At 36.4% G+C, this 14829-nt stretch overlaps 1 protein-coding gene across 3 annotated transcripts in view; it reads right to left on the reverse strand.

The window, feature by feature from the left end:
* The window catches only part of CWC27 (CWC27 spliceosome associated cyclophilin), a 132969-nt gene that overhangs the window by 20438 nt on the left and 97702 nt on the right, over window positions 1-14829 (reverse strand). Inside the window, exons 12-14 of one of the 3 annotated variants that reach the window (XR_003989301.1) lie at window positions 10341-10450; window positions 9072-9161; window positions 7316-7419 (exon numbers count right to left, since the gene is read on the reverse strand). Coding sequence is in view for 2 of the 3 variants with exons in the window: in XM_030471100.1 (XP_030326960.1) it covers window positions 7316-7419; window positions 10341-10450 (214 nt within the window). In the remaining variant the exon portion in view is untranslated. The remainder of the gene's footprint in view (window positions 1-7315; window positions 7420-9071; window positions 9162-10340; window positions 10451-14829) is intronic. The other 2 variants (XM_030471100.1, XM_030471101.1) reach the window with 2 other exon arrangements.

Genomic DNA, 14829 nt, shown 5'->3' on the forward strand with positions numbered 1-14829 from the left:
CTGGTCAGATCTGTCGTTATCTCAACCTTTCGTGCCCCACGTTGGGCGCCAAAAAGAACTGTCGTGGTTTGAGCCCAGCCGGTAACTCAGAACCACACAGCCGCTCGCTCACTCCCCCCCCCCCCTTTCTTCCTCCCCCCGCTCCCGGAGGGATGGGGAGGAGAATGGGAAGAATGCAACTCCCACGGGTTGAGATAAGAGCAGTCCCGCAACTAAGGTATAACACAGAACCACTACTGCTACCACCAATGATAATAACGATTAGTGAAATAACAAGGGGAGAGGATACAATTGCTCACCACCCGCCGACCGATACCCAGCCCGACCCGAGCAGTGATCTGGGCCTTCCGGGTAACTCCCCCCGGTTTATATACTGGGCATGACGTGCTGTGGTATGGAATACCCCTTTGGCTAGTTTGGGTCAGGTGTCCTGTCTCTGCTTCCTCCCGGCTTCCCCTCCTCCCTGGCAAAGCATGAGACTGAGAAAGTCGTTGGTTGGAATAAACATTACTTAGCAACAACTAAAAACATCGGTGTTATCAGCGTTGTTCCCAGGCTGAAAGTTAAAAAACACAGCACTGCACCAGCTACTAAGCAGGAGAAAAATGACTGCTATAGCTGAACCCAGGACATCATGACAATTACACTTCAAGTTCAAGAATGGTACCAGAGCTGGTTTGTAAATCTTCTTGTGCATTTTATCTGTGAGAATGCACAAACAATGGGGACCCTTACAGAAATATTGTAACTTGACTTGGCAACTGGGCCAGCTTTAATGAAGAAAACCAGTGTGTATTTTTCTGCAGAAACTTCTAGCAGTTTAAAAATTGTCCAGACTGTAAAATTTCTCATAGGAATAGAGATACTTCAGTAACTCAATAAATCTAGCAGTTTCAGGGAGCCTCTACTTGTTTTCGAAGATCACAGAGAGAAGAGTGGAAGATAGTCCAGAATTTTGGTTAAGGATATGACAGGTGGATTTTAATAGCAGGGAATCTGTTCCTTCCGTCTGGAAAAGTGTAGATATATTTCATACTGCCCTGATTTCAGCTGTAACAGTTATTTTTTCCTTTCTAGTAGCTGGTGCAGTGCTGTGCTTTGACTTTAGTCTGAAAACAATGTTGATAACACACCGATGTTTTAGTTGTTGCTCAGTAGCACTTACCCTGACCAAGGGCTTTTCAGTCTCTCATGCTCTGCTCTGTGAGGAGGGGAACAAGAAGCTGAGAGGAAGCAGAGATAAGACACCTGACCCAAACCAGCCAAAGAGGTATTCCATACCACAGCACGTCATGCCCAGTATATAAACTGGAGGGAGTTACCTGGAAGGGACAGATTGCTGCTCGGGTTGGGCTGGGTATTGGTCAGCGGGTGGTGATCAACTGTATTGTGCATCACTTTTGTTTACCGTTTTTTTTCATTTCCCCTTTAAGTTTTATATTCTCTCCCCTTGTTATTTTCCTTATCATTATTATTAGTAGTCGTTTTATACTTTAGTTATTCAACTGTTCTCATCTCAACCTGTGGGGTTTACATTCTTTCATTCTTTCGATTCTCCTCGTCATTCCACCCAGGGGATGGGAGGAAAGGGGGATGTGAGTGAAGGGCTGCGTGATGCTGGGCTTAAACCATGACACGCTTCATAAAGATGTAAGGCTGGTAAAAATTCTGCGCTAGAGCCCTGGTTTTAGGAGTAGAGAGCCATAGTTTAATGTCAAAGTGAAAACATGAACGTGGTAGAGTTAGTTCACTTCCATTTATGACTTTACGAGAGAAGAGTATAATGACACAACATATGTATAATCTGAAGTTTTGTGAAGAGTATTTTGAAAGTTTATTGGAGTATTTAGAATTTATGCAATTTTGGCAAACAGGAATAGTAGTATGTAAAACAGGATACCATTCAGAAAGTGGAATGGCCGAATTTCCACAAAAGCAATCAATAGCATGGGTACAGGACAGAGCTAGGTTAGGCAAGCATTCAGTAGAAAAAAAATTGTGGCTTAGAAGGGATTGGAAACCAGGCATGAAAGAAACAATGACAAATCAAGTAATCCTTCCACTCAACACTGGCAAAGTCATAGCTGAGTGTTGTATCTAGTCTCAGATTTCATGCTTTGAAAGAGAGATGAACCACTCAGAACTCTCAGAATTACTTGATGGGAGGGTGTTTCAGAGTGCTAAGTATCACTCTTATCCTATTTGAAGAGGAGTATTTTGCACAGATTAACTAAAGCAATCAATCTTTGAATATACTTGAGTACAGCAGAATTTTTTTCTCTCATAGCTGGATTCTCTTTGCAGAAAATATTTTATGTCGTGCTCACAAGGTCTGCATGATCAGTTTCATTATCTGCAGTTGCCATAATACTTTCTGGACTGAAATCTAGGTTTTACTATAGCTGTAGCTATTTTATAATATTTGATATTATAATCAGAGCTCTGAAGTGGCACTACAACCTGACTGGGTGTCACATGCATGCAACTATATGTACACAGCAGTCTAACCTCTAAAGAAGATGATGAGCAGCAGTCTTCTGTATAAAGTGTAGCCTTTGCGCAGTGTTTTCGCCTTCAAATTCAGGCCTATTCAGAAATCCAGATAGGAAGTATTAAGTAGATTAATTAATCCATCTGGGTCTTCTGCTGTGACGTATTTTACGGGTTCAAACTTAAACAGGGGAAGTTTAGGTTAGATAAAAGGAAGAAGTTCTTTACTGTGAGTGTGGTGAGGCACTGGAACAGGTTGCCCAAAGAAGTGGTAAATGCTCCATCCCTGGCAGTGTTCAAGGCCAGGTTGGACGGAGTCTTGGGTGACATGGTTTAGTGTGAGGTGTCCCTGCCCCTAGCAGAGGGGTTGGAACTAGATGATCTTAAGGTCCTTTCCAACCCTAAATATTCTATGATTCTATTCTATGATATTTGGTTTTCATACTACTAGTTTCTAAGCAGATGACACCTCATTGCTGCTGCGATGGGTCTCATCTACGTTTTGTGGAAAAGTCTTCCTGGTAAGACTTTAAGCCCAGAATGAGCAACTGAGTTCTGCCAGATCATCTCTACCTACCTCTGCTGCACTCTATAAAACTTTTGTGAAAGAGAAGAATGAAGTCATGCATCTGACTCTCTTGTTTGGACTGTAAGCAAATAAATGATCAAACAGTACTGAAGACATCTGACAAATTACAAAAAGAAAAGCATAAGCAACAGTTCTTAATACGGAACCACACGGATAATAATGCTTGTGCCTGGAAGAACTAGGATCAGGCATGTCTTCCTGAGGTAGCCAGATGCTGTAAAAACGTGTCTGTCTACTTATTTGCAGACATTTTTATTGTTATGAGTACCCTTTCTGGCACTACATACCATGTTTATTTTTATACTTTTGAATTCTGTGGGGGAAATTGCATTTTGATTACTGCAGACAGATATATATATAATCGCGCTCACAGAGCAGTAGACTTTGCAATAGAATGTCTCAGCAAAGATTCTGGTATTTCATGTTAAAACTTAGTATTATGCATTTCTTTTCAGCTCTCTTCATAACACTTCCTCAGATGCCTTCTTAGACAGCAAAATCTGGTAATAATTATCAAACACCATACACACTGTTTACAATAGAGTCGTATTTCTTCTTTTTTTCTTGCATAAAAAGTAGAATGCTGCTGAAAAGTGCCCAAACGTCTGCTATGCGCCATGCCAATACAGCAGCTCAGCCAAATATGCAGAGAGAAGTTTGCCAAATAAAAGAAAACATAACAAATTGGTAACGGTTTCTATCTTGACAGAGAATGAAAATTATACCTCAATGTGTGGCCACTCATGTGGACACATAAAAATGTCTTAGAGGCAATCATTTTACCTCAGATAACACACCCTGATAGTAGAGCAATGCATACTGGCAGGCTTCCACTTGCCATAAAAACAGCAACCATGACCTACAAAATGGCCTGGAGGACTCACATAATATGTGCATATCATATATGCATATGCTATACACTAATTATATTTAATAAAACCCAAATAAAGTAGAATTACTGTCTTTTGAGGAGTGGATTTGAATTAAGAGAGTTTAAAAATCTAAAGTAATTATAATTATATTCTAATAAAACAAAGACACTGAAAACGTAAACCCTTATACCAACATATGAAATTTAACTTTCCAAGTGATTGTAATAATCATTAATAGCTTTTGGAAGACTTCACTGCATTGTTAATGTTCTATGTGTTTATAACCAACTTATGTAATATGTACATTTTACAATTTATTTAGCTTCAAAGTAAATTCTTTGAAAATAAGACTCTCATCTGTCTGTAAAGTTAACATGCACATTTACTGTGCTGCAAAATTAATATGTTAATTATTAGTCTATTATGTAGTTTCATACTATTCTAAGTCTTCATTTTAGTGCAATTCTGAATGCGATAGTATTTTCTAAACAAAAATACAACTTCATAAGCTGAAATTGCAACATGCGTCTTCATTCAGTATGAATTACTTACAGAAAATAGAACTATTGCCAATTAGATGTCAGTAATTACTCAGAAAGAAATAGGGATAGTGACTGAACTTTATAAAAGTCTTTAAAAGACTGGTTATGTTACTGTGACAAGAAAATATCAGACACGAAGACCAGCCCTTCAGGTTCATGTAAAGGCTACGTAAGAGAGGTTTATACTGGACATGAGAGGTTTACACTTGGACATTAGGAAGCACTTCTTTACCAAGAGGGTAGTCAAACCCTGGAAAAGGCTTCCCACAGAAGTGGCTGATGTCCTGAGCCTGTCACTGTTTAAGAGGCATTTGGACAATGCCCTTAGCAAGATGCTTTAACTTTTGGTCAGCCTTGAAGTGGTCAGGCAGTTGGACTAGACAACTGTTGTAGGTCCCTTCCAACGGAAACAGTCTATACTATAATTCTTGAAGAACTAAGAAGCACAATGATAACTCAGATAGGATCTCAGAGTATCAGTGAAATCCAAGGACCTCAAAATTTATGCTGTATGTTATCCCTTATCCTCAAAGAGACTGAGATAGGAAAAGACATAATGAAGGGAGACTACATGGTTTGAAGAAGCAACCAAATAGATGGTTACAAGTGAAAACTTAAAATAATAGCAAGTAAGTAGTAAGAGTTAACCTGAAAGGGGTAAGATGTAGGAAATTATTTTGTCTATTGTTTGAAAAACTATAATCCAAAGCCAAGATGTTTATGTTTTGATTTATTTTTTAAAATATTATCTTTTAGAGAATATAAGCAAGGAAAGCAAAGCTGTATTTCCAGATAATGGCATTAACATCAAAAGTAGAAAGAAAACTTACTCTTTAGAAACCTAACCTCCATTTATATTTTAAAATACCATGTTCTATACTTCTTGGATACAATAAATGGGGCGGGCATGGGGAGGAGAGAGACACAGCGCATTTTTAATGATGGATATGCCAAGATTATCTGTTAAGATGGAAGTGGGCTACGCTAGTGCCCACAATCTCCCTCCCCCAACCAAAACACTCAAAAAATAAATGCACTTGTTACACACTACTTGTATAAAATTGTTGTTTTAAAAACGGCAAGGATTCTTTATAGCCAATTAGCCACACTAGTAGTATAGCCAAATGCTGTACTACTAGTGTTGCTCTTTCTGACAGTATATATGCCTGAAGTTTTCTGCAAATCCTAGAATTTCCCTTGCGAGGTCTCAGTTCAATTCAGTGAAAAGCAAGAAGGTGTGAATGTAAAGTTGCAGAATCTGTGTAGCTTTATATTACTAAATAAAAAATACAATCAATGATTCAAACAAGAAAGAATAAGTTACCCAAGACTGACCTAAAATTTTAGTCTCATCAACACATCTGGCCTCAGAACTTGCAATTCAGCCTACTTTTCATGACCTACCATTTTTAACATTTTTTAAATTTTTTTAAGGAATATATCTTCAACTAGCCTTAAGATATTCTGATTTGATACATAAAAATTAAACATTTTTATAATATAGTTTACTGTAACTTGATGTGTAACTTCCAGATAATTGAAGAATTTCAATTATCAATGTATGGAAAAAAATCTGAGTTAAGATGTACAAAGCATTTTCCCTTCCATGTCTTATCTTCCCTCATGGTCTTTTTTTATGGCGTATTTTTTCACTTCAATATGCAAATCTTTTTCATTTGTAGAATGACAGTAAAAATAGCGAAGTTATTTAGACAGTCTGCATTTCCTATCAATGCTAACTGCCTTCTCATCTGAGAAAAGCAACTGCATTAACATGATTATGTGTGTATGTATAAGCCCTCTCAAAATAGATGCAGGATGCTTTAATCACATTTAGTTACATAATTTGTTTAAAAAGGGTGCCTATTGTACATGTTTGCACATGTTTTAGTTTTTCTCATTATAATAATTCAGGTTTTTTTCAGGTCTAGCTCTGGTGCTAGTTTGGAGATTTTAGGGCAGGTAGCTATCCTATTAGTTTCCCTCTAATTTCTCCCCAAGAAGGGAGCTTTTAGGAAGATCATAAGTGTACACCTGACATCTTTTCACTTAGTAAGTTATCTGAGATACAGAAATATCAGCTGTCTTTTAACGATTGCCAAGAATTTTGTTCAAGTTTCTATTTTAGTGGTAGTTTTGCTGTAGCTTTGATGGCTCATGCATATAACTACGGAAAAAGTTGTAGGCAGAGATAGTCTACTTTATTACACCACCTATATTGCTTCCTGTATAAAAAAAGGTGACCTGCTCTTACAAAACATTTTTGCATGTTTTTTTGCCTCTTTTCTGGTCATTTTATGCAGAGATTTTTATTATCATCTAATAGCTTGTAGTCTAGGACTTCGGGATCAAACTTCAAATCATAATGATTTTTATCCCTTTCCCTAAGGTGTGTTCTTTGGATGGAAGATGAACATGAGACAACACAGTACAAGCTACCTCCTTGACTGGTAGGTGTTGAGGTCATAACTGCTGCAGCGCTTTATCAATTCTAGTGCTACCCCACTCCCTTGGGGTCACCTGACATTTCAGATGAGTCTATCAGTTTGTCTTCATCTCCTCCATTAGTCTTTAAAATACTTACCACCTCCAACACAGAGTTCTAGTAGGACTTAAAACTGCACAAGGCAGAATGTCTTCTACTCTCCCATCTTGTTTTCCAGATTACTAAACCAGTACATTTTAGCTGATTCCTGCCTGCAGCAGCTGTCTTCACATTTGGTGTATCTGCTACTCCTTAAAATTACACTTAACAGTGAGACTATATTACTCCAATGGGATTTCCAGCAGTAAATACAGAAATCTAAATAAAAAAACCTCACCATCCTTCGTCATTATCTGCTTCAGGTTCAGAAACCTCATTTTCAGGAGTTTCTTCAATTGCCTGGGTTAACTTTGATTTAAATCGGTCCAATAGTGCCAGTGTCTGAAATTAAATACATGGCTTTAGGGAAGTTATATGTATTTGACACACAACAACACGTATATACAACATCTTTAAACTATTATTATTTTGAGAAATAGTACAATGAGATGAAGGAGACATCTTTCATATGAATTTGAAAGATATGCTGTAGAGACGCAAGTGAGAGAGCAAGGGGGTGGGCTGGGGTGAGAATGCGTTGAGGCAGCAAGATCAAGCAGGGAGGGCACTCCACAGGTGTGTGAGAGCACTCCACAGGTGTGAGAGAGCACTTGTCTGGCTGCCTAGTGAAATCAAAATGCGTATCAAAGGAACAAAAACTTGTGGCTACTATAGAATAAAATAGCTGATTAAGGAACAGTGACTGCTGACAATGAATTTTATTGTTTGCACCTGCTATTTTTTTCCTGTAAAGCAATTCATTATATAAATTAGCGTTTATTCAAGCTTTGAATTTAGAGCTTTGAAGACCTGGTTTGATTGATATTTATGTTCTTTACATTGCTGATCTTTTAAGTTATGTACTGACACTGAAAAGAATTCAAAGCTTTTGACTCACATACAATGAACCACCTTAATTAATTCTACAGATGCCGGTTCTTATGCAGCATACATTAAGCTCATGCTGATTTATATTTGGTATTTTACTCTCCAGCTGAAATTGCTGGGTCTTTCAGCTACAACGAAGTCACCAAATCTCAGGTGACACCTGAACATTGTACCACAGGTCTTGTTTCTCATCACCCAGAATAAGATTTTGATTATACAAGAACTATATGCCTGAACCTTGTGAATGCAGAGGGGGCTCTTCAAAAAGAAGAGCAGACCACAAGAATAACTTGCACAGCCCACAGCTTATTTCTTGCTGATATTTGAGACATTCCTGGAAAGGAAAGCATGAGGGAATAAGTGCTTGACTGAATTTATGTGGCAGGCTACATTTGATCTGTAGGTGATAGGTTGGCAACCTATGTTGTAAAACACCTCTGTATGGCTGTTTAGTTTTGTTTGGTCAAGTTTTTCAAATTTAAAAGAATAAAAACTAAACAAGAATAGAAAACAGAAATAGGAAATACCAGAAGTATTCGCTAGAATCAAATTTCCTTCTGGGAGCAATCTTAACTCTAGGAGTTTCCTGGCTTTTGAATTCTTTCAAAACCGTATTTTAGCACTGCCAAAGGCAGGTTTTTGAGTTGTTGGGGTGGTTTCTTTTTATCTTTTTTCTTTTTTTTTTTTTTTGCAGTTATTAATTTATTTTCTTTATTTTTTGTTTAAGATGGGAGAAGAAGATTTCAAATATAGTTGGGCCTGCAAATCACTCCAGTTCTATAGCCTTCCATATTATTGCAAACCCTGTACTTGCAACATCTGAAAGTGCAAATATCTGCCTAGACCATCAGAAGAAAACAAACTAACCACTTTTACATGAAACTGACCAACCAAAGACACATTCCATGTGTCTTGTATAATTATCTCTGGTGCCAGCATTCCTGTGAGTAGACCTGGTGATAGAAATAATTTCAAAATGTCTTAGTAGACATTTTTGCAGTGAGTGATCAGATGCCTTACTGCAGATCAAATACTTTGTAAAATTGACCTTTGTAGAATTATAAGGTTAGGACGTCCAATATCTAGTATTGTAAGGAGACACATACCTTTCCCCCTCTTCTTTAACTCTTGTACAGAGGATGCAAAATGGTATTGTGCTGTAGGACCAAGGAGGAGGGATGCAAGGCTAGAAGAGGCTTTCCACAAGTGAAATGGATTACAAAGAACTTGATTAATTATTGTTGAACAGTTCCCAGCAGGGTTACATAAATAAAAATTAAGATCTACTAAAATATACATCCCTGTCATCTCATCTTGTTTTCCTGCGAAGTCCAGGACAGGACTGATATAAATTCATTAGAAGTGGTTTTAAGACCCTTGATCCACATTGCCAACAGAGGTTTAGTACTCTTTGATTCAAAGCTAATGGGCTTTTGAATGTACAAAGTTTCCATAAACTTTTAGTTTAGAGCTAAATCCACTTGCCGCATGTATAAAGGTTTGCCAACCATTCTTTTGAAGTTACTAAGCCTCGAGTTTCCAACCTCTTCTAGCTTTTAGAGTTGAATATGAACATCTCCATAGCTGAATTGACATGCACTTATAAACCAATGTGTTTGATGTACTGCACAGATTTTAAATTAATGGTATTTTCCATTTCTCAGGCAGTTTCATATATTTAACAGTTCCAAACATTCCTATTTTAGAAAAAAACAAATATTTATGTAAAATTTAACTTTGCTCATATTTGCAGACTGAAGCCTACACACATCGTAACTCCTTTTGAAGAATAATTTTCATTATATTTAAAAAAGGTATTCTTTTCACAGTACACTTAAAAACTATTTCTTTGCTCATTTCAGAACACCAAAAGGTATGGATGGATTTAATATCTTTAAGCATATTTTAAAATGCTAAAAAACCCAGCTTGGACAGATGCCAAGTATGCAAACTTCTGTCCCAATGTCATGGCACGGTGCTGAGCCAAGGAAAGCACTGTATATAAATGCAAAACTCTTGTACATGTAATCAAGGATATGTCTGTGTGGGTAGCATTTCCTTTTGCAAGATTCTAGTGACTAAACTGATAGCACTTTCAAATACACATTGAAACCCCACTTACCTGTCTATCTGGGTAACCAGAATAGGGGATCAAAGATTACATACCCATTTTTACAAATAATAAGATTCTTTGAAAGGAAAATTAAACATAATGGTAGGGGGGTTGGAACTAGATGATCTTAAGGTCCTTTCCAACCCTAAACTCTTCTATGATTCTATAATGGATTTTATAACTTTATTTTTACACAGATGAAGAGAGAAACTTTTTCTGAACTTTTTCTGGATTTTTTTCTCCCAGGTTTTCCAACTGTTACCTGATCTTCACGAGAAACCCCTTTCTTTGGCTGCTGCTTCCGTTTGTCTTCATATTTTCTCTTCTCCTGAAGGTATTCTTCAACAACACTGTTTGCAGCAGGTTCCTCCTCTGAATAAGAAAACGTATTTGGTTAAATAAACTAAATTAGGTTTTATGGTTTAGTATCATTTTGGAGATAATTTGTGACTTCTGAAATACCAAGCAGAACTCTTGCATAAAATGTTTCCGTTGTATTGCTTTCTCAGCAAGTGGAATGATTTGCTGCTTGCTGAAATGAAAAACACAACACTGTACTGGGCAGCTGATGAGTCCAAAAATTTGTTTCAATTTTATTTTACTATGGAGCCAGGGAAAGCAGGGTAACAGCAATAAAAATTCTGATGTTAAGATGAGAAATGAAAACTGCTGAAATTCCTTTCACAACTTTACCTTAATTTCTGAAGATCTTTGATAGAGCAGCCGAACTGTTACATATATTAGGATTATGAGACTTTTTGTTGCAGCAGAGACAAATACAAACAACTCTTGCCTACAGACAAATTCACAGTCCTCCTGTTTTGTAGGCTGAAGTAACCACAAATCAAATCCTTGATCTTGCAATAAAGAAAAAACCCATAACATTTTCACTTTAAACAAAGTCCATCTTGTCAATCAGGAAAAAAACTCTACAGCAACACAGTAATACCTGGACTAGTCGACAGCTACTCTCCTTTGTTTTTTTTAAGAGTTTCTTCTCTGCAGAATATACACTGCCATGACAAATCAAGAATTTAACAGGGTAAAAACTTTATTTGAAGAGTGATCAACACTATCCTGTCACATTAAGACATTTCGCATATTGATTTAGTATACTTGAAATTTATTTACACATATTTACAGGATTGTTATTCCTGATAAGGAACAGAAGAATAAAACCTCCAGATGTCAACTGCAAATGATGAACAGAAAATATTTATGGAGGAAATTGTTTCATCAAGTTTCAGGATATACAGCCTGATGAACTGTAAACTCTGTATAATGGGTTTTTTAGATAACTGCTGACAGCTATACAGAGAAAATTTCTGATTCCAAACAAAATTTCTCTCTCACCTAAAGTTTTTATAAGGTTTATAAACATAGAATTTCCTAATAAAGAGAAATACATCTGTAATGGTATATCCACATATAAAACATTTTTTATATATTTCCACAAATGAAATATATTATTTCCTTTTTATCCTAATTTATATGTTGCATGTATGTATTTAAAGACTATCAGGGAAAACAGCCAAATATACAAACATACACAATACCTTTCCTGTTTTCCAGCTGACATGTGGGATATAATCAAGAACAGAGGATTACAGCAAGATAAAGAAAGAAAAAAACCATCGTCCAGAATGACCAAAAAAGATAAATACATATACACATTTAGGGATGACTAAACAGCTGAATTAATGAAATAAAATCTGCCATAAAATCTCATGTAGCATAACATCAGATGAACTGAAGAGAGTAACAAAGTACAGTATAAAACTACAAATCATAATGGCTCAGCTCCATTTCCCCCCCAATTACCTCTGTCTCTTCTACTAATAAGAAACTCCATTCTTAATTCAAGACCAACGCCTTGTGAAGACAAAACACGAATTTTTGCATAAATGTATCAAATCAGACTTGTTGACTGTGTGGAAACAACATACTGCCTTGTTTTACTAACATTTAGCCTCTAGACAAATAACTTGAACTACAAAACCACCTACTTTCTTATAGAAAACAAACTTCCAGGTGACATTTATTTAAAGGCTCCTTTGAAATGAATCCCATTTACCCAATAATGCACCATGCATGACATACGAAAGAACTGTGAAGAGTATTCTTGTAAACTTATGAAAATGCAAGTCTCAAGCTGGCCATAAACATTTAAACCTTTGATCCAACCTTCGATACATATACGCTGATTTAAAGATGTGATCCTCAGTCATACATGTCTTTTGACTAAGGTTTTAGTTTAATCTAGTGCAGCTCAAATATAATTCTCATACAAATAGGTTTAATTTCCCTGCAGTTGTGTGTTTGTGTATTTTTATCATGCTCATATGGTTGTCACTTACTGTTAACATAAATAATTTAAATTTCAGTTTAAGCCTTCTCTCTAGATTATTGTTTTCTTAGGTCTTCGCCTGTCAGAGTTTTTCTAATCCCCAACTTCATCCTCTCTGCCTCCTAGGAAAGCCTTTTCATAAGTCAGACAAAAGATAATTGGATACACCTGAACTAACTTCACAGTGAGTCAACTAAACCAGTTATGCACTTGTATGCATCATGTTTCTGCACCTTTCATTAAAATAACTTAAACACATGCTTGTTTCTCCATGAGGCCTTACAGTCTATTACTTCATATTAAAAGCAAGTAATACAACAGGAAGGATTTTCAAGAGCCCCTAAGTCAATGGGCTTCTAGCACATTTTAAAACTTTTGAAAACTCCGAACAATCATTTCAAACCCACAGTATCTTTTTTTTTTAAAACATAAATAAAACATTTTTTTGCTAAGTAGCAATTCTTTGATAAAATTATTTCATGTCTGCACGAATAAACTCAGGTAACTAGCAAGCAGAAGAAAACATCTGGAAGAGAGATTTTTTGGTGGGAAGAACACATTAAAAATTTAAAAATCCTTTTAAAATGTAAAAATAGACTGCCAGCTACTACTTCATATCTCCTAGTCATCATCCCAGAACACCTCCAAATCTTTTGCAGTAGAGTTGGAAAAAGATGATCCAAAGCACTCTATGATGGACTTGACCTTCACGTCAAGTTCGACAAACATAGTTCCAGCTTGCTGATCCAGCAAAAGTGTAAGGCTCATTACACCAGTATGAAAATGTTTAAGCTCCTAACTCCTTAAGTAAGAGGATTTATTTAGACAAAACTGAATCAAACATGACACGGATGCACAGCAGTGAATTTAAGTATTGCAGGATGCAGAAGATGCTAGGTAAAGTAAGAGGGGTCTTGCACACTTGTGCCCTAGAGGCTTCTCACCCATCACAAAGTGTAAATAGGATCAGGCAAAGAAAGATTTTTTCTCCTAGTTTGCACAAGTTGTGTACATCCTGTCAGTAAGGAAGATGAGGGGGAAAAGAAAAAAAAAAGGAAAAATACAACCTTCCTTATTGAAAATACACTTCATCCTAGTTAAAGAATTTGTAAGTACATTGCTACTTAACTCAGCTAGCTTAAGTTACTGGCAAGAGATCCTTCCTCTTACTGTGACAAAAACTTTACCATTTAAGTAATTTATTTTTTTTTCAGATAGATTCCTCCATCCTAAAAAATCCCTTTAAGGAGTAACATATGCCAACCTGATGGTGTAATCTAAGCTAAAATTTTGTTTTTGGGACATGGTTTCCAGTGATAGCCTGAAACTAAGGAGAAGAGTCCTAAGTCTTTAAACCAGAAAGGAAGATTGATTAAAAAACCCAATATACAGAAGGTTTTATTTTGCTCATACTTAAATTAGAAACAGTTCAAATGATGTCAATTTTTAACTACAAAGCTGCAGAAGTATAACAAAGACATGATAACTTGATCCAAGGGTGTTGAACTGAACTGAATGGCAGCCTGGATGGTTTTGGATCAACCTCTAAATAGGAAGTGGAGCAGAAGAGAAAGCTTGACAGTTTTAAGCTTAATTCCTAAAACACCTGGTAAATTTAATATCATAATAAACACTCAACGAAAGTTGCATCAGACAGGCTCTATTTCAGAAACTACAACGGAACTTTATTTTACACTTTCTGAAAACCAAGAAGTATGAGTTCTAGGTCTGCAGGTTAGAAGAGTACTATCACTGCTTATGCACACATTCATATTGGCCTTAAAGGCTGAGCTTTATTTCTAGCATTGTAGATGGGGTAACTTTTGCTTAGCATGTACACCAATTGTGGCACAGATAAGGTACAATTTGAGACAAAGGTACTTCTGACAGTATGCATACAAGTTTCCACAGAATGAAATTTGTTATTTTATTATTTTGTTATTTGTATCAGTCTTGACAAACCTTGTAATAATGACTGTCCTTGTAACAAAGGATAGAATCCATATAAAATCTAGAGATCTTGTTTCTTCTTTTTAAGAAAGAGATAATGAAGCTGCGCATAAAACATTTGTTGGAAAAAGAAGTAGTTTGCTGAAAGTATTAACAGAAACACACTGATCTTCAGAATGGTAGAAACAATCGTATTATGACAGAGAAAAATGCATGGTTTAATGTCACTATAAAAAAGAAAGACCCTACAGTGCTGACAAGGACCAGTGAAAGAATTTTGGTTTATGTTTTTTCTTTGATGATGTACAGCTAGCATGAAGATTTTTACACAAATAGACTTAAGTATCTTGCATTACAAAACATTCCTGATACGCTGAACTTCACAGAAGTAATCCCATTAACTGTTAAAATGCACTTTGCATATATCCTCATGAGTTCATGCAGAACTGAGATA

Source organism: Strigops habroptila, chromosome Z (genome assembly GCF_004027225.2).
Source record: "Strigops habroptila isolate Jane chromosome Z, bStrHab1.2.pri, whole genome shotgun sequence".
NCBI classification, from domain to species: Eukaryota; Metazoa; Chordata; class Aves; order Psittaciformes; family Psittacidae; genus Strigops; species Strigops habroptila.